This window comes from Branchiostoma lanceolatum, chromosome 2 (genome assembly GCF_035083965.1).
Source record: "Branchiostoma lanceolatum isolate klBraLanc5 chromosome 2, klBraLanc5.hap2, whole genome shotgun sequence".
NCBI lineage: Eukaryota > Metazoa > Chordata > Leptocardii > Amphioxiformes > Branchiostomatidae > Branchiostoma > Branchiostoma lanceolatum.
Genome location: NC_089723.1, coordinates 24,706,163 through 24,725,444, shown reverse-complemented (window position 1 = coordinate 24,725,444; position 19,282 = coordinate 24,706,163). Strand labels below are relative to the sequence as shown.

At 43.5% G+C, this 19,282-nt stretch overlaps 1 protein-coding gene across 3 annotated transcripts in view; it reads right to left on the bottom strand.

Annotated features, from left to right (window-relative positions):
• Nucleotides 1-12,380: 12,380 nt before the first annotated feature.
• LOC136428135 (orexin/Hypocretin receptor type 1-like) overlaps nucleotides 12,381-19,282 on the bottom strand; it is a 33,645-nt gene continuing 26,743 nt past the window's right edge. For 2 of the 3 annotated variants that reach the window (XM_066417439.1, XM_066417438.1), the window contains exons 4-9: nucleotides 18,996-19,233; nucleotides 18,616-18,741; nucleotides 17,755-17,847; nucleotides 17,094-17,349; nucleotides 16,442-16,563; nucleotides 12,381-15,864 (exon numbers count right to left, since the gene is read on the bottom strand). In XM_066417439.1, the coding sequence (XP_066273536.1) occupies nucleotides 15,665-15,864; nucleotides 16,442-16,563; nucleotides 17,094-17,349; nucleotides 17,755-17,847; nucleotides 18,616-18,741; nucleotides 18,996-19,233 (1,035 nt within the window). In that variant the 3' untranslated portion in view covers nucleotides 12,381-15,664. The remainder of the gene's footprint in view (nucleotides 15,865-16,441; nucleotides 16,564-17,093; nucleotides 17,350-17,754; nucleotides 17,848-18,615; nucleotides 18,742-18,995; nucleotides 19,234-19,282) is intronic. The other variant, XR_010754577.1, reaches the window with a different exon arrangement.

Genomic DNA, 19,282 nt, shown 5'->3' with positions numbered 1-19,282 from the left:
CTGAGCTAAGAAAAAAATCACAGGTCACTTTAACGAATTTCATAGCTAAAGAACAATTTGTCACGTTTTGTGTGTTCTTTTGTCTTCTAAATCATACTTTTACGTCTTTGTCGTCATATTCCAATCATGAAATCAAGGAGGTTCTATTTCAACATGTTTTGGTTTAGGTTAAGTTTGCAGCCGAATAAGTGATTTCTTAGGTTTGATCACTAGGCTGCACAACGGTGGGTCAAAGTGAACAACAACTTTTTCTCCGCAAACCTTACTTAGACCATAAAAATGTTCATGCGCAACCCACGCGCACTTGAATATACGCACAAGTGTGACAGGGCCCTTATACAAATCCAGTTTTGGTCGCCGTACGGTCGCTCAGCCATCGCCGTGTAGTGGGAATAAAAAACAACCCACCTTCCAAAGTCTTCCAAAATCAGTCTTTCCGTCTTCTCTACTTTACAGAAACTTACCCTGAACCCAAAATATTTTAGGTACACCATCTTTACCTACTATTAAGTCACAAAATGTTCGACTTAGAGCCCGGTCACATACGTCGTGCATCGTTTTATTGTTTTATTGTTTTAATTTATCATAATGTGAAAGGGAGGGCAAACAGGTGCAAAAGCACATGACCTTTATTATTAGCACCTGACCTTTACAAGTTGCCCTCCCACACACTTAGGTAACATTACAGTACAGTAAAAGTCGATTCTTTGGACATTCATGCATGTGTCATGCAAAATCTGTCTGTCTTGTTACGGAATGGGCTGTCATAGATCCTTGTCAGCGGTTGGTTTTGTCACAGCATGCTGGAGAATTTGGTCGCATGAAAATCGCGGCGACATTTGTTGACCTACGACGAATATGCCGGCGACTTTGATGCTATAGAAATAACCAGCTGGTATGTGACCGGACCCGAACGTAAATGCGACCGGGCCTTTACGCAGAGTTCAACTTAAACGTGTGAATAGATCTGGCTAGGGCCGCTATCATGGATTGTGTTATCTATGAGTGTTGGTGGTACTGACAAGCACGAATGTAAGATTAAGAAATATGGAAACATATTTGCACGAAAAGATCCCTTGTATGTATCCACAATGTCTTCAGTAGTGCCGGAACGGAAAAACGCTAGTCTACTTCTGCAAAGCACTTTGCCGGTGGAGTCCAAGTGGTAGGGGCTAAAAGGAGAGGTTTACCCTGCATTCCTAACGCCAAGTAGTCCCAAAACAAAGGTTATATAGCTCACCTGTCTTCAGAAATTCTTCTTCCAAATATTTTCGTCTCCTTCGTCGGTCAGAACTTTCCCAGAACCTCGGCGCCTGCCCCTCTGTACCTGGCTGCACGGTACCGGAGGGGTTGTTTAAACACCTGCGAGTGCGCAGGTGTAAGCCCGTGTGCTTAATAGTCCGCGTCTCGCTTCAGACTTCGGAGGAACGTTGCAGAACAAGTTTTTCTGCTTCTTTAGAACATAGGAATTTTGCAATAATCACAGCACTGTGTCGAGGACCACCGGATTTATTGAGAGGGTGTTAAAAGTCGAGCTGACGCAGGTAGAACTGCTCAGTGAGTCTTACACGTAACACGCAAACCAACCTGTTTCTTGGAAGTGCATTCGTCTTTCCTAGAGCTCGTGTCCACCGGACGGAAACCGTTAACCAATGAGCTACAGAAAAACACCTGTCGTTCGGATCACTGGAAGGTCATCGAGAGATGATCTAAAGACATTGGACTTCACGCCCATAGCCAGGAATTCGTCTGGGGGGGATTCTATGAAATGGATTCCTGCATTTTGATCCCAACGTAAACAACGGACAACAGCGCTGTCAGGAGGGGATGTATTGATTATTCTTTTAGCGTACGTACGTCATGATAGAAAACGATCTTTTTACAGATCTAGACATAGAGTCTGAAGGCACACACACACGCACGCACACAGACACACACACGTAGACAGGGACAGGCTTTTTAGCGAATGCCCACAAACGCCCACTCTGGCGAAGTCCGCGCTGCACGAATCTAATTTTTTTTGCTTTTTGCTCGGAATATGTTCAGGTTGTGCTCCCATTAATTAATCCTGAGTTTCAAGTCAATCCATCGATCCGAAGTTAAATAAAGTGAACTTGAAAATTCTTACCTGGCTTTTTAGCGAATGCCCAGCAAAAAATGGCTTTTTAGCAAATGCCCAATATATCAGCCAAAATATCGGCCATCGTGACACGGGCGCTAAATCTAACACCATAAACATGTTCAACAAGTTGTCCCCTGAATGTGTACTCGGTTTCCGTGCTGTATACGCCTGTAAAGTCACTTTATTTTACGAAATACACTGCGCCGGACCGCGGCACGTATACGGGGTAGAAGCCGCTGGTAACCTGTCCCAAATATATGCAAATGAACCGCCATATTGGATTTTTACGTCCGGGCCGTGGATTCCCACGCCGTGTATTTTGTAAAATAAAGTGACTTTACAGGCGTGTACAGCACGGAAACTGAGTACACATTCAGGGGACAACTTGTTGAACATGTTTATGGTGTTAGATTTAGCGCCCGTGTCAGGATGGTCGATATTTTGGCTGATATAGTGGGCATTCGCTAAAAAGCCTTTTTCGCTGGGCATTCGCTAAAAGCCAGGTAAGAATCTTCAAGTTCGCTTTATTTAACTTCGGATCGATGGATGGACTTGAAACTCAGGATTAATTAATGGGAGCACAACCTGAACATATTCCGAGCAAAAAGCAAAAAAAAAGTAGATTCGTGCAGCGCGGACTTCGCCAGAGTGGGCGTTTGTGGGCATTCGCTAAAAAGCTGATGCGCGTAGACACACACACACACGCACGCACGCACACACACACACAGACACACACACACACGCGCACGCACGCACATACACACACACACACAAACGCACTGCAGGTCTGTATGGGACCAGCCGACCGAGTAACTTTCTTAGGTCAACCAAAGTGTATGTTTTACCTGTGTCAACAATTAAGTCACGAATGTAAACAGTTCAGTCACGGACGCGACATATATATAATACACACACATACGTCCCTTACTTTATGATCCCTGCGCTGCGCCGACCGTAATGCGTACTAAATGTAATCAATGGGGAGGGTGTAATTTCACACATTATGCCTGAAGGTTAAACATTTTGGACCTATTGTACTCCAGTCGACCGCTACGCCGGAGAGGCCCTCCTGCGATTAAAGTCAACTAGCGCAGGGTCTTTTCTGGTTTTCGTCGGAAAAAATAAAACTAACCCATTTTTTCGACTCTGCAGTATGTCTAGATTTGGAAGGAGTAAATCAATTCTGAATCATTTCTTCTATGACACCACGTTAAGCCAAGGGCACACATATCCGACCATACCGCCGGACCACTAACCAACCAATGCCGGTGTTCAGGAATTATCGGTCCCCCCGGGAAAATCGGTCCCCCTCCTGCCATTGGTCCATGTTTGAGACTGGTGGGCGTGGCCTAAAAGTACGAAGGCCCACAACAACATAGGCTGTAACATAACAATTCTACACTGTCGACATTGTCGACAAATAATGTCCCCTCATAGGAAAGTTGAAACAATCTTCCTCTGGTCTACTTCGGACCCTAATTTTCAACTTAAAGACGAATCTATGAAAATTGATATAAATGTTTCAAAGGGTTTTGGCCATTGTGGGATTTCATCTGAAGGGGACACATTTTCCCGGGATAGCCGGGATTTTCGGTCCCCTCATTTGAAAGTCGACAACGTCTCTTCTGATGTATTTGGAAACCTCTATTTCAACTTGAAGACGCTTCTCTGAAGACCTAACACAATTATAAACGTTTCGAAAGCAAAAAGTCTCAGCATTTGGCCATTGAGGGGATTTTAGGTAAAGGGGACACATTTTTCCGGGCTAGGGTTAAGCCGGGATTTTCGGTCCCCTCATAAGAAAGTCAACAACGTCTCTTCTCATTCACTTGGAAACCTGTTTTCAACTTGATGACGCTTCTCTGAAGACTTGATAGATCTATAAACGTTTCTAAAGCAAAAAAAATTATAGTTTTGTCAAGTCTTCAGGGAAGCGTCTTCAAGTATCTTCGCGATTTGCTATGAGGGGACCGAAAATCCCGGCCCGGGAAAATGTGTCCCCTTTACCTGAAATCCCCTCAATTGCCAAATGCTAAGACTTTTTGTTTTTGAAACGTTTATAGTTGTGTTAGGTCTTCAGAGAAGCGTCTACAAATTGAAAACAGGTTTCCAAGTCCATTATAAGAGACGTTGTTGACTTTTCCATAAGGGGACCGAAAATCCCGGCTTAACACCGGCCCGGGAAAATGTGTCCCCTTTACCCGAAATTCTCTCAATGGACAAATGCTGAGACTTTCTGCTTTTCAAACGTTTATAGTTGTTTCATATCTTCATAGAAGCGTCTTCCTGTTGAAAAACAGGCTTCCAAGTCCATCAGAAGAGACGTTGTTGACTTTCTCATTAGGGGACCGAAAATCCCGGCTTAACCCCGGCCCGGGAAAATGTGCCCCCTTTACCTGAAATCCCCTCAATGGACAAATGCTGAGACTTTTTGCTTTTGAAACGTTTATAGTTGTGCCAGGTCTTCAGAGAAGCGTCTTCAAGTTGAAAAACAGGTTTCCAACTCTATTATAAGAGACGTTCTTGACTTTCCAATGAGGGGACCGAAAATCTTGGCTACCCTGGCCCGGGAAAATGTGTCCCCTTTACCTAAAATCCCTTCAATGGCCAAATGCTGAGACTTTTTACTTTTGAAACGTTTAAAGTTGTGTTAGGTCTTTAGAGAAGCGTCTTCAAGTTGACAAACAAGTTTCCAAGTCCATCAGACGAAACGTTGTTGACCTTCCTATGAGGGGACCGAAAAAATCCCGGCTACCCCGGGAAAATGTGTCCCCTTCCCCTTAAATCTCCTTAATTGACAAATTTTGAGACTTTTGCCCATGAAACCTTTATAGTTGTGTTAAGTCTTCAGAGAAGCGTTTTAAGTATAAAAACAGGATTCCAAATGGATCAGGAGAAGCGTTGTTGACTTTCCTATGAGGGGACCGAAAATCCCGGGTACCCCGGGAAAATGTGTCCCCTTCCCTTGAAATCTCCTCAATGGTCAAATGCTGAGACTTTTTTGCTTTTGAAACGTTTATAGTTGTGTTAAGTCTACAGAGAAGCGCCTTCAAGTTGACAAGCAATTTCCAAGTCTATCATAAGAAGCATTGTTGACTTTTTGATGGGGGGACCGAAAATCCTGGCTAGTTCTAACCCCGGGAAAATGTGTCCCCCTCCCCTTAAAATCCCCTCAATGGCCAAATCCTGAGACTTTTTGCTTTTAAAGCGTTTGTATTTGTGTTAAGTCTTCAGAGAAGCGTCTTCAAGTTGACAGACAGGTTTCCAAATGTATCATAATATTCGTTGTTGACTTTCCTATGAGGGGACCGAAAATCCCGGCTATCCCGGGAAAAAGTGTCCCCCTCCTCCTTAAATCTCCTTAATTGACAAATCTTGAGACCTTTGCCCATGAAACGTTTATAGTTGTGTTAAGTCTTCAGAGAAGCGTCTTTAAATGTAAAAACAGGATTCCAAATGGACCAGGAGAAGCGTTGTTGACTTTTCTATGAGGGGACCAAAAATCCCGGGTACCCCGGGAAAATGTGTCCCCTTCCCCTGAAATCCCTCAATGGCCAAATCCTGAGATTTTTTTTGCTTTTGAAACGTTTATAGTTGTGCTAAGTCGTCAGAGAAGCGTCCCTTAAGTTGACAAACAATTTCCAAGTCCATCATAAGAAGCGTTGTTGACTTTGCTATGAGGGGACCGAAAATCCCGCCTAGATCTACCCCGGGAAAATGAGTCCCCTTCCCCTGAATTCCCTCAATGGACAAATGCAGAGACTGTTGCCCTTGAAACGTTTATATTTTTGTGTTAAGAGCATCAACTCAAGTTAAAGTAATTTAAAAATAATGTATTTTTCCAAATGCATCACTACTAGGAGAAGAGTTGTTGACTTTCCTATGAGGGGACCGGAAATCCTGGCTACCCCGGGAAAATGTGTCCCTGCAATGGCCAAAAACTGATACTTTTTGTTGATGAAACGTTCATATTTGTGTTTGTGGACAATGTCCGTCCCACCTTACAATTCATACATTTGGCAGTAAGTATTCAATTCAAAGACAGTGTTTGTGGATGATATCTATGCTTTGGCCCTGTGGGCCTTCGTACTTTTTAGGCCACGCCCACCATGGATTGGGGACCGATTTTCCTGGGGGACCGATAATTCCTGAACACCGGCGGTGGGTTGGGAGCAGTCTGACCAGTTTTAGACCACGCCACCTTTTTGCGCTAACCATTTCCCAACCAGTAAATGACTTACTCCCGACCGAGTCCCTCATGCTTTCTAATAACCTATTCCCAACCATCCCTACCTTTAGCCTCAAACTGTCAAATCCCTCCCGAATCCCTCCTGACCAACCGGGTTACGTTTGTCATTTCTTAATCAAAATGACCCATATTTTCTGATGTTACTGCTGAACTTGAACGTGACAGGTGAGCTGTGCCTGTCAGGCGTGCAGGAATTCTCTTCAGTTGCCAATTCTCAGGGATAGGCTTTCTGTTTACACAAAACGTAGTGGCGGCGGCACAGGAGGTTGTGGACGCCCCCCCCCCCCCGTCAAGAATCAAACTGAATCCCTATATGAAAGTGTGCATTTTTTCACTGATATAAATGTCGTCCACTTAATCTTAAACTATACATGGCAAGAAATTGGACATAGAACAACATGAGACTTGTTATAAGTTTGTCACAGCCTTCTTTGAATTTAATGACCCGTGTCTTTTCAGGACCTGTGTCTGTAAAGCCCCGGTTACACATAGCCGAACATGGCTCCCGAACGCTAGCCGACCCAGGTCGGCGGTAGTTCGGGAGCAGTCTGGCCAGTTTTTAGGTCACGCCTATTTTTGGAGCCGGACTTGAGCCGAACACGCGCCGAGCATGTCCCAACCATCTCCTAACCAGTAACTGACTGTATCTCCAAGCAGATCTAATGGTTTTATAATCCAACTGGCAGAGGAAGCTTGTAGGGCAACCTTTAATATAGGTTGCCCTACAAGCTTCCTCTGCCAGTTGGATATGGTCTTCTTGCAACCATTAAATGTAAAACCACGTACAATTTAGAGAATTATCTTGATCTTGCAGATTTTGATTTGCGCTCAGCCATTAGTAAAATTAGAGTTAGTGCTCATCCTCTTGAAATAGAGAGAGGCCGGTATAGAAAATTACCTATATACGAAAGACTTTGTAAGTATTGTAATACAAATGCCGTGGAAGACGAAATACACTTTATTTCAAACTGTTCATTTCTTGATAATGCACGAAATGAGTTGTCTACTCAGACCACTAAAATCTATCCGAATTTCCCTAAGCTTACAGACAAAGAAAAGACTATTCTTCTTTTAACTACCAAAAACCCACAAATTATAGAAAAGGTGGGACATTACGTCTTCCATTGCTTACAAAAGAGAAGTCAAACCCTTCACTAGTTATAGACAATTACATTTGTAAAATTTAGATAAGCAGCTTTTATACTTATTTTGTACACTGTTCTTTTATGTATGTTATTTGCATTTAGCCTTCGGGCATGAATTTGCAATAAACTTATTATTAAGCCCAGGTTACACATAGCTGAACATGGCTCCCGAACGCTAGCCGACTCGGGTCGGCGGTAGTTCGGGAGCAGTCTGACCAGAATTAGGCCACGCCTATATTTGGCGCCGAACATGTCCCAACCATCCCCTAACCAATACACGGTTTACCCGCAACCAAGCCCTGAATGCTTCTTAACCTACACCCAACCATCCCGACCTCTAGCCGAATCTCTCCTGACTAATTCCCAACCAGTTGCTAACCCTCTCACGAATTGACATTGACACATTCAGCGACTTTCAAATTAAAAGAGGGGTCATTTTCAGTTTTAATCAAAATAATCCACTCTTCTATGTTGTTAACATTACCAAGATATCGAATTTGGATCAAGGTTAGCTTGAATAAGACTTTTAGCTTTTTTCTCTGTTTTTGGTCGTGTGAAGGTCGGGGCTGATTCGCCCACGTTTTGGTAGTAGTCAGTTTAGTTGGGCCTTAGAGTTAGCCGAGATTTATCTACGGCCTAGGGGTGAGTTATTGGTAGGTTGGAAACTAGTTTGGTGTAAGTCAGCAGTGGTTAAAGCGTGGTTAAGATTTAAATTTTATTGCTGACTTACTCCCGAACACCAGCCGAACACAAGCCGAATACTAGCCGACCGTGCCGAACACCAGCCGAACACCAGCCAACCGATTCCAGAACCTCCGTCCAGAGCCGAATGTTTTGAAATTTTCAAAACATTCGGCTGGCGCAGCCGAACACCAGCCGACTCAGCCGAACGCCAGCCGACCCAGCCGAACGCCAGCCGACCTAGCTCCCGAATCACTCCCGAATCACTCTAACCATGGTCGGGGGAGAGTCGGGAGGCCATGTTCGGCTATGTGTAACCTGGGCTTAAGATCTGCTTGGAGATTCCACAGAATCACTCCCGAATCACTCTAAACATGGTCGGGGGAGAGTCGGGAGGCCATGTTCGGCTATGTGTTAAGCCCCGGTTAAAGCCCCGGTTACACATAACCGAACATGTCCTCCCCCGACCATGGTTTGATTGATTCGGGAATGATTCAGGAGCTAGGTCGGCTGGCGTTCGGCTGAGTCGGCTGGCGTTCGGCTGAGTCGGCTGGTATTCGGCTGTGCCAGCCGAATGTTTTGAAAATTTCAAAACATTCGGCTCTGGACTGGAATGGGTTGGCTGGTGTTCGGCTGGTGTTCGGCGCGGTCGGCTAGTGTTCGGCTGGTGTTCGGGAGTAAGTCAGCAGTAAAATTAGAACATTAACCACGCCAGAACCACTGCTGACTTACTCCCGACTAGTTTTCAACCTACCTATAACTCACCATAAGGCCGTAGACAAATATCTGCTAACTCATTCCCAACCAAACTGTCACTACTACCACAACAGGGGCGAATCACCCCGACCTTCACACGACCAAAAACAGAGAGAAAAAAAAGCTAAAAACCGTATCTAAGCTAACCGTGATCCGAATTAGATGTCTTAGATGTCTTGCTGATGTTAATAACATAGAATAATGGATTATTTTGATTAAAAAATGAAAATGACCCCTCTTTTGAAAGTCGCTGAATATGTCCACTTCAATTCGTGAGAGGGTTAGCAACCGGTCGGGAATTAGTCAGGAGAGATTCGGCTTGAGATCTGGATGGTTGGCAGGTTAAGAAGCATTCGGGGCTTGTTGGGGGTAAAGTGCGTATTGGTTAGAAGATGGTAGGGACATGTTCGGCGCATGTTCTGGCATATTCGGCGCATGTTCGGCGTCAAAGATAGGCGTGGCCTAATTCTGGCCAGACTGCTCCCGAACTACCGCCGACCCGAGTCGGCTAGCGTTCGGGAGCCATGTTCGGCTATGTGTAACCGGGGCTTAACCGGGGCTTAAGATGTAAGATGTCAGATTGGAAAAAATCGAGTAGTGCCTTATCAAATGTTGTCACAAACTTCTGTCAATTTATCATGGTGGTTAATGACCCGTGTCTGTAGGATGTAAGATTTGGAATAAGCCTTTGTTTTGTTCTCTATTTGTTTGTGCTTCTGATGAATCCCCTTGGGTGCAATATTAGTAGTTGGCACCCAGAACGGCAGAAGACAAAAGTCTTCGTTTGTGCTTCTGATGAATCCCCTTTACTTGTTGTTACAGATATCACTGGAGTTTGAAAATGTAAGATTTCCTGTAAGATTCCTAAATGAGCCCTAATTCCTTGATGTCCAATACTTTGCCACTACTGCATAAAGCTTGCACCTAGTCTACCAGCAAGATTTGACCCTTAAAAACAGGAAATAGCGTTTCAGACGGTGAAGATTTCTAAACATCCCCGGGAGAATGCCTTCGGCGCTCGCCATGGGAAAAAATCCCCCATACGAAATTCCATACCGCCGCCTCTGCAGTGAGTGACAAAGCAAATATGTCAAAACAAGATTTGAAAGGAATAAGTTGACAGAGGATGATTATCTCTAGAGAATTTATTAGGTTTACCATTCTTCTAGTTTACACATGCCTACACTTCGAGAATCTGTAAACATCACGAAGACAATTTCTTGGGCCAGAACGACTGGCATATCTTGGATTGAGATCTGCCACAATCATTGCAAAGGTATTTTGTTTACGACACAAGACGCCTTTGTGCCTTATCTTGACTTAGTAAAATTAGAGGTGACTTCTACCGAACGTTAACTGTACGTGTCTAGAATTGGGATTAGCTCCCACGGGGACAATACAGTACATGGCTACAGTATCATAACAAGCCGTCAGGGGGTCAAAAATCCATTTTGAGGTCTCATACTTACATACCCATACACATGCCAAATATCGAAATAATCTACCCAGTCCTTCTCGAGCTATTGTGTTAACATGCACACACACACACACACAGACACACACACGCACACACACACACACACGCGCGCGAACGCTACTCAAAACATGACCATGCCCGTAGCCAAGATTTTGATTGTTGGGGGGGGGGTAATGTTTGAGGAACCAGCGAGCACCATAGGCGCGAGACGAGCGCCGCAGGCGCGAGCTTCCTAGGGGAGTCCGTTGGTATGCCCCCCCTGGAAAATTAAAAAAATTGAACCTTCTGATATGGCATTTCCTGTGTTTTTGAGAGGATTTCAAAGAAAGAAATCAGAGACAAAGTTAGCAGTTTTTCTAGGATTCCAGCTCCGCTGGTGATACAAATAAGTCCACCTTGAAAAAAAAACCTTCGACGTTAAAATTGAACCCTGGAGCGTTTAAGGTTTTAAGAATTGAACCTTCTGAAAGGGCTTTTCCTGTGTTTTTGAGAGAATTTCAGGCTAAAAGTTTTTTCTAGGATTCTAGCTTCTGTGGCAATGGTTGTGAGACAAATAAGTCCGCCTTAAAAAAAAGCTTGAACGTTAAAAAGTGGACCTTCAAGCCTGTGAAAGTGAACCTTCAAGCCTGTGGGGGGGTTATTCCAGACCCCCCCCCCCCCCTGGCTACGGGTATGATGACCTCGGCGAAGTTGATTACATTGTAGAACCTCTGAATCATGGTTCTAATTGAAGTTGGTGAACATAACACTGAAAACTCTATCTTTATGCGGGCGCTATTCCAAAATATTTTTTAATGTCATTCGACAATTTGAAGTACTCCTCATCAGGGCTACAAACTGTCATGTTTATAACACATTAATTCTATATAAATAATTCCATGGGATCGCCTTGGTTTCAAAAGAGTGTTGCCATGTATAGTGTTGACTTTTCATTTCACTTACCCCATTCCACTTGGACGGCGCTCTCACCGCGCTCTCACGGCGACCTCATTTTGGCCAGATCGCCGTGAGAGCGCCGACAGCGCGGCGAGAGCGCCATTGAGAGCGCCGACAGCGCCGTGAGAGCGCCGACAGCGCGGCGAGAGCGCCATGCGCGCCGTCACCTCGGCGATGGTTTTGAACGGAGCGCGGAGCGAGCGCGGTGAGCGCCGAGAGAGCGCCGTGAGAGCGCGGTGAGCGCCATGAGAGCGCCCAAGGTGGGATCAAAGGGCCGCAGCGAGCGCTCAAGGATCGCAGCGAGCGCTCTATGAGGATTGAATGGTCTTAACTGTAGTTCAAACAAATTTCATTCTTGAAGTGGTGTATCTTGAATTTCTGGGAATTTTGTGGTCAAATCACAGTTTTGCTCGTGGGTGATACAAATTGACGAATAACTACAAGCACTTTCTTCCATTCAAATTAAATTCCTTCCAAGTTTTATTGTCATCAGTGGTTAAAAATGTGTTTCAAAATTCTGTGATTTACGTTTCGATTATAACGTTGAATGATCGATAAAATATATTTATTGCAAACAGTTTACATGACAGACAACACAGGAAAAACAAGTTGAACATACATATATTACATAAGACACACATTGAGCGACCGTGCAGCGACTAAAATTGAATCTGTTTTCCCCTTGATTTTATCATTTAAATATGATGCAAGAGGTAAAAGTATGAATGAGAAGACAACAAAGCACACAAAACGTAACGAAAATTCGATCTTTATCTCTGGAATTCGTTGAGCGATCTGTGAAATCTTTAAAAAATTGCTGACATTTAACATTTTGGTCGCGCTGAGAGCGTGCAAGGGTCGCCGCAGAGATTCCACTTGAGCACGTTTTCCATGAGTTCGGCGCTCTCACGGCGCTCTGGACCATTTTAGGTCGCCGTGAGAGCGCGGTGAGAGCGCCGTCCAAGTGGAATGGGGGTCTTAAGATATACTGGGAACTACGAGATGAAATGGAAAAACTTTTAGACTTAGTCGTTTATTCAGATCAATGACATTGTAGACGTACAGTCATATTCTCCTCCCGACAACCACTCATACGTGTAAGGTAATTTACGCATATTTGTGATTACATTGTGACTTCTGTTTCATCTTTCCTGGTGTCTTGATATTAAAGTTACGTTAACAACTTTGTAACAGCCATGTCTTCACATACGCATCAGTACAATTTTTCTACATTCCAAACACGTGGCTTTACCAGGGCCGGAAATGATCATTAATTTTACATTACACTGTTGAGTACCACAATGCTGAAACGCACAATACACCCAGTATGCAAATACACAGCGAAGCACCACACTATATTGTCGCATAACGGACACAGCCACGTATTACACCAGTACACTAAGGTATAAGCCATTATGATATAAACATTCAGTTAACTAGTTAACGACCCTTTGAAGGTTTGCATGCTTAGATAATTAACAAGGATATATTCCACAACATTATATCTATGTCCTATAATAACATCTATTCTACCGAAGTAATACAGTAAAATCACAGATCACAGCAACAAACCAATGGATGATATTGTAGTGTTTCTACATCAATACATCTACAGCCTCTGATAGAGTTTCCAACTGAAAAGGGTGGTCAGAAAATTAAAAGCTAGGGTACTGATGGGTGAGTGGATGGTCGAGAAAAATATTTGAACGGAAGGAAAGCAAATGTCCGAAATCTATCAATAGTGGGTAATCCTGAAGTAAAATTGAACAAGAGAGTCGGTGTTTTCCAAACCACACTGGTGTGTTAAATGGAATCGCCCTTAGTATTGTTGAAGTTCATATGTAATCCGCATGAGGCACTTGCACCAAATACACCATATCACGTCTCGTCAAGACTTCATAAAACACTACTACGAAGCAACAGACTTCTACAGTACGCTATCGACTATTTTGCATACCTCATTACCACGAACCATATACAGTACCATGTATTTTCCCTAGCTTGAGTCGACAAAATGTACACACATTCATCTAACACAATATATCTATACTATGTACAAATTCGTCCTTTCACAAAAATATACCTTTCTAACCCAAGGGTCGCCTCTTTTTAATTATCAAAATTCACGTTTCGAATTGGATTAGTCTTTTTTACCTTCTGTGCGGTTTTGCCACAGTTTCTATTAGCAACCATTCGTGTAACTTTGTGCTAAATTACTAGAGACAATGGGACATTTCGAAATCGATTGATTGACATTGTATGTTCAAACATTGTTTTTTCCAACCCACAATTATTTTCTGAGAAAAAAGGATATCTATTTCTTTACGTATCTTGATAAGAAGTCGCTTTATACTTTGAAGCTTCGTCTACGTGTAGACCCAGTCCCTGACCTTTTAGTTTGACAATTGTAGTGTCTAAGTCGGGACAATTGCGCCCGAAAAGTTGCCACATTTTCATTGTGAGAGTGAGAGCGTCTCATTTGCGAATTGTATTTCAAATACACGATGGACCTATTCGGATCAGCTAGACTATTGTTCATTTCCAGGTCGTCATGAATCCGAGAAAAAGGCTGAGAAGGCTCAATATAGTGACACACTTTCGGTGTTCCTGGTTATTATTCTTTCAGACAACAAAGTCGACTGCGCCAAGACGTATTGAATCAGATCCAATTCCTTGTGAAGATTCAAACTCAATCGTCTTTCTTCATCCATTCAATACACCATTTTAGTTGTAGTCTCTGTATCTTGATATGTCATTAATAATCATAATATTTTCGAAACGCGGAATGACCTGCGATCTAATTGCCAATCCTTTTTCTACAGAATTTACACTGGTCACCCTATGAAATATTTGTAGGTATGGTCACGCATGGCCGTTCCGGATGAAGCTATATTTGGAGCGCGGCGACTGCTCTAAATGCACGTCCGGCTTCGGAGTAACAGCCATGGTCTTACGAGGGGATATCAGTCAACTCGTATATCTATATTGCTTGCCTTATTTGCTTATTGGGTAATTTCCAGAATATAAATCGTTCCAATAGATCTCACGAAACGCCTAACCAAAGCCAAGCCATTGGTATTAGGAGAAGTCTGCCATTATATGACGTTTTTAGTCGTAAAAATAATCTTCCTGACACTGGAATGCGCCTTTCAGACAGCCTCAATATTTGTCTGATAAAGATTTGTTGTTATCAGAGCCAGACTGGCTCTGATTGCCGTCCCTCTATCAACCAAGAATGGTCTGGAGGCGACAGAACAATTGCGTCAGGTCGTCTCGCGGGTTGAACGTTTCGGTTCATAGTAGATTGTGAAGTTTCTGGTGATGCATTGGGAAACACAACGGGTTTAAAGGGTACACATGACGTGCGTGATTTCATCAAACAGAGAGTTATGTTCTGAAATCACCATAACGTTATATATATCATGCACTTTTATGTCATGCCACAAAAGACCGGAGACATGTTTAATTGGGCGTCCACAATTTTCGGACGGACAAATTCGCACCTGTTCATTTTATGTGTATAGGGATCGTTAGAAAACACGTACACGCATTGGATAAAAGTTTTACTTTGTGCCTGACATGGGGTCAAAGTGAAAAAGTCTATTTCTTAAAGCTGTCATATTTTGGATACATCTTGTCACCTCCAATGAAAATTTTAAGCACAATTTCTTACATCTTAAGAAACTTGAGAATTTTGTATGTGCAAGATGTTGGTGCGGCTATCCCCGCTGGTTTCAGCTGCGATGCCACATTTTGTGTCTTTTTCGTTTTATTGAACACTAAAATTTTCTAAGACAACGAAATTGAAGTAAGAAAATACATATCCGAGCGGTCTATGATATAACGTCCATGTAAGAACGTTTGTTCTGTAGAACACACCTGCCTCAATGCATGGCAGTATCCACAGACCTACGCCAAAAAATAGTTACTTATGCAACTGGATAAAATTTCAAACAGTCAGACGTTTCAGACAGCATCCGCTGTCTTTTGTCAGACCTCTACGAAAAGCGGCCCTGTGGTTGAATAGGGAGATATCGAGTCTAAATAAAGGCACAAACAAACAGACGAGGCAACGACCACAGTCTATAGCGCCCAACTTAACTGTTGAAGAACATTTCAAAAACATCTCCATGTTAATTTGTGTGTTCTGGATTTTATGGTAGTAATGCCTGACATGACCATTTACGGGCTCTATTGGCGTCTGTGGGCCATAAATGGTCATTTGAGTCCTTACAGTTGGAAGCAGCTTATTGTTAGGTTGTTGATGAATGAGACTTACGTGGGCTAGGGGGGGACACTTACACAACCGTCTCAGTAAAGAAGGGATATTGTCGGATGGATTCCAGTCTGGAACCAACGTCAGCTGTACTGGTGGTCTTGGTGGTCATGACTCGGGAGATAGTTGGTCGGGTCACTGTCACCTCGCGAATCAGATTCTGCTTCTTCTTGACAGCCTGCGGACATCCGAGGGAAGCCTGGAAACCGTTTCGGAACTTTTCTGAAAGTTGGAAATGTTGCGGGAGGTTGGGAGATGCAAAAGACAAAGACTGATGTACTTCACTCAGTTATGCTACTTTTCTGCGCGAAGAAAATTTTCTCTCAAACACTTAAAAGTGGGAGGGGGCGCAAAACAGAGACCGCCATTGTAGAGCGCAATCATCGGGCTGAACTATGCTCATGGGTCGATCATGAATGACATGAACGACACGGGTAATCATGGGCAGGTACTCTATAGGATCTAGGAGAGGATCTTTTCTGAACCGTCAAAGCCTTCAAATTCAGTGGTAGCTGGCCTTGATACCATCCAAAAGTGACAATATTGTACCTGTTTCATACAATATATCAAACCCAACTTACAGTAGTTTCAAAGTGAACTGAAACATAGATGCCAATATACGTCAATGATTGTTATCCCTTGCATGTTTTGTTAAATGACAGACCAGTGATATAACTCTCATTCTATCCTCGCCTTTTTTGTCGTGTAGTTTTGTACATATACTCTGGATTATGTATGTTACTTATACTGAATAAAGTTTCTTATCGAGGAGAAATGTTAACAATCCACAGTGACTTACCACTGAGAAACCCGTAGATGACAGGGTTGATGGCGCTGTTGAAGTAGATGAGCCAGTGGGCAACGCTGTAGGCGGCGTACAGCCCGCCCCGGTCATAGGTCACGTCAAACGATCCCAGCACTCTAACAACCAGGACAGAGAGGTTCGGATAAGTTCCTGTACATCTATATTCTGCTTGAATACACATACATAACAGTGCTATAGCGGCTTAAGAGTATCGACAACCCGGACCAACGCTGACATCTAGATAGAGAATTCGGCTATAGCTTCTTGACAATGGAGAAAGTAAGTGTGGGTAAGACACGGACAGCTAAGAGTATCGACAACCCGGACCAACGCTGACATCTAGATAGCAAATTCGGCTATAGCTTCTTGACAATGGAGAAAGTAGGCGTGGGTAAGACAAGGACAGCTAAGAGACAACTCTTTGTGTATAACCGACCTTACGAGTCAAAAACCACATGAATGCAGTGATAACAATTTTTGCTATGTTCTCTTCACTAGCACTAGTGTCTTCATTGCTGTAAGCTGTATATTTGCAATGCTAAATATAGCAATGTTTATCATACAATAGCTAGGAAAGAGATAAAGGTAGTTGCCTTAAAAGAGAGAAGAAGACGAAGTTTACAGAAAGCACGTTTAGAGTAGGTACCTTTTCATGAAGTTCATGACCATAGATGGCGCCCAGCAGACCGCAAAGATGATAACCACGGCGATCAACATCCGGGCAACCTTTCTTCGAGCGAAGATGGTCTCTCCTGACCTTTGACCGATAGTGTCCTTGGAGGGGCTCGCACTGCGAGGAGGCTGTTCCTCCACTGGGGACACGGTTTGTGATCGCGGACTGGGAGGGCACTCGTCTGCCGGGGACACGGTGTAGGGTCGGAAGTCGGTGCTGAAGTCCGCACCTTTAGATAGAAACGACAGCGGTGATTCTCACGGTCAACTTTGCATTTACACACACAGCAGCCACTGATATTGCGTGTTTTCTTATGTCTCTACGAAATATCTATTCGTGTGTCTCGATTTCAGTAAATACATCATCTGACTTCTTCAAACTTTCCCACAAAGTATTGTGGTTAGTTAGATATTCAATTGCCATGGTCGATGAGGAAGGGGAAGCTAAGCTGCGGAGCAGTAGACAGGGCAATGTATAGATAAAATGCTATGTACTCGTATATTATGTCTCACGAGTTCAGCTGTAAGGATGGTTCACTTTCGGGCCATCATGAGCTGAAAGGCACATTAAAGATCATTTTTGTAGACTATGTTAATGCATATAGCACATTGAACAACATTTATTTGATGCTCACTGTTTTTCAGCCGCAGGCTTCGTCGAAACTGTCCCACGAGACTACCTCGACGTTTCCCGACGTCATTTCCGGTCACCTTCAGGGCAACTGTCACTAATCAAAGAGAAGAACGTCATGAGTAAAATTAAGTTGACAAAAGCACTTAGGTCATAACAAGCTGTGCGTGTATATTTCATGTATATTGTATGACTTACACTTAAACGACAATTTACAAGTCAATTTGTGTTGTGTCTGCAATTGGGATGCTTGATGGATGTTAACGTATCCTAAACTTAATTCTAAATTACTCCGAGGCTAAGTAATTTTCTTCGAGGCAAATGAACGTCAGTAGACAGCTTGACGCCTCTTTAAGTGTTGATCTGATGGATGGTACGCCTGAAGTTGTTGACGGCACTCTTTGCATTTTCATGGTTATACTTAGAGAAACTTAATATACTAAAATACACACAATCAATCAGCTTCAGTTAATTGTCAACCCACGATGATTTAATAACGCGAGAGTATGATGAATTTACATTCAATTTGTAGCCGTGCGTGAGCTACAAAGTGTCGAATCATCACGTTTCCAAAAATGGACACGAAAATATTGAACATTTTACACATAATCCGTGAAATATCGCGGGGGAGGCTGCGCAATCTTCAAGCAGATGTAGCGTCTGGCTTCAAGTTGTTTTCACCTGTTTTCGTGGACCTTTGTGTGTCTTTCTGGCGCTCAGCTTTTTCGCCTCTCCGCCTTGGAAGACTTACTGAGTACCCCAAAAACGCGATTACAAACAACTCGGACTCTACATCTACTTGGAGATTAAAGGTTGTTATGGTCTTTGCCAGTTGTTGCCATGTACACAGCTCACGCCGACTCACGCGAGATTTGGTTGCTCCAGAGCTTCCAGACGATCATGGTGTAGGCGATGGAGATGATGCAGAGCGGGACGATATAGATCAGTCCCAGGATGGCCGAGTGGTAGATCTGGCCGTAGAACGTGTTCTCTAGAAGACAATGGTACAATATTGACACTGCTCACAGAAACTCAGACCAACACAACATCCGACAAGTAATGTTAGCAGATTATTAAGGAAAAGTGGGTACAGGTTGTCTACTATACTAATTCATTCTTTGTAGTTCTGTTGCGTCAACGCCACAGATTTGTTACAACGGTAGCAAAACGTAATACTTTTAAAAAGAAGAGCACTTTCGCTTCGAAACAATTCATACTACAATATTGACAAATGTCTTTAACCACCTGGCCAGTGTTCGTCACACATAACAAAGAGGTTGGTGATGTGACTTTCAAAGGTGTGGCTTGTTTTGGAGACGAGAAGTAAGGGGATCGTGACCAGGAATGACGTCACCCAGATGCAGATGATGATGTTTCGGGCGCGAGCTGGGGTGCTCTTGAACTTCAGGGGATGGACGATGGCGTACCAGCGCTCGACTGCGACTGCGCACAGGGTCAGCACAGAGACTGATACAGACACCATCTGGGAGTTGAAAGGTCAGGGGTTAGATTAACGGGTCATTCGAGTATGT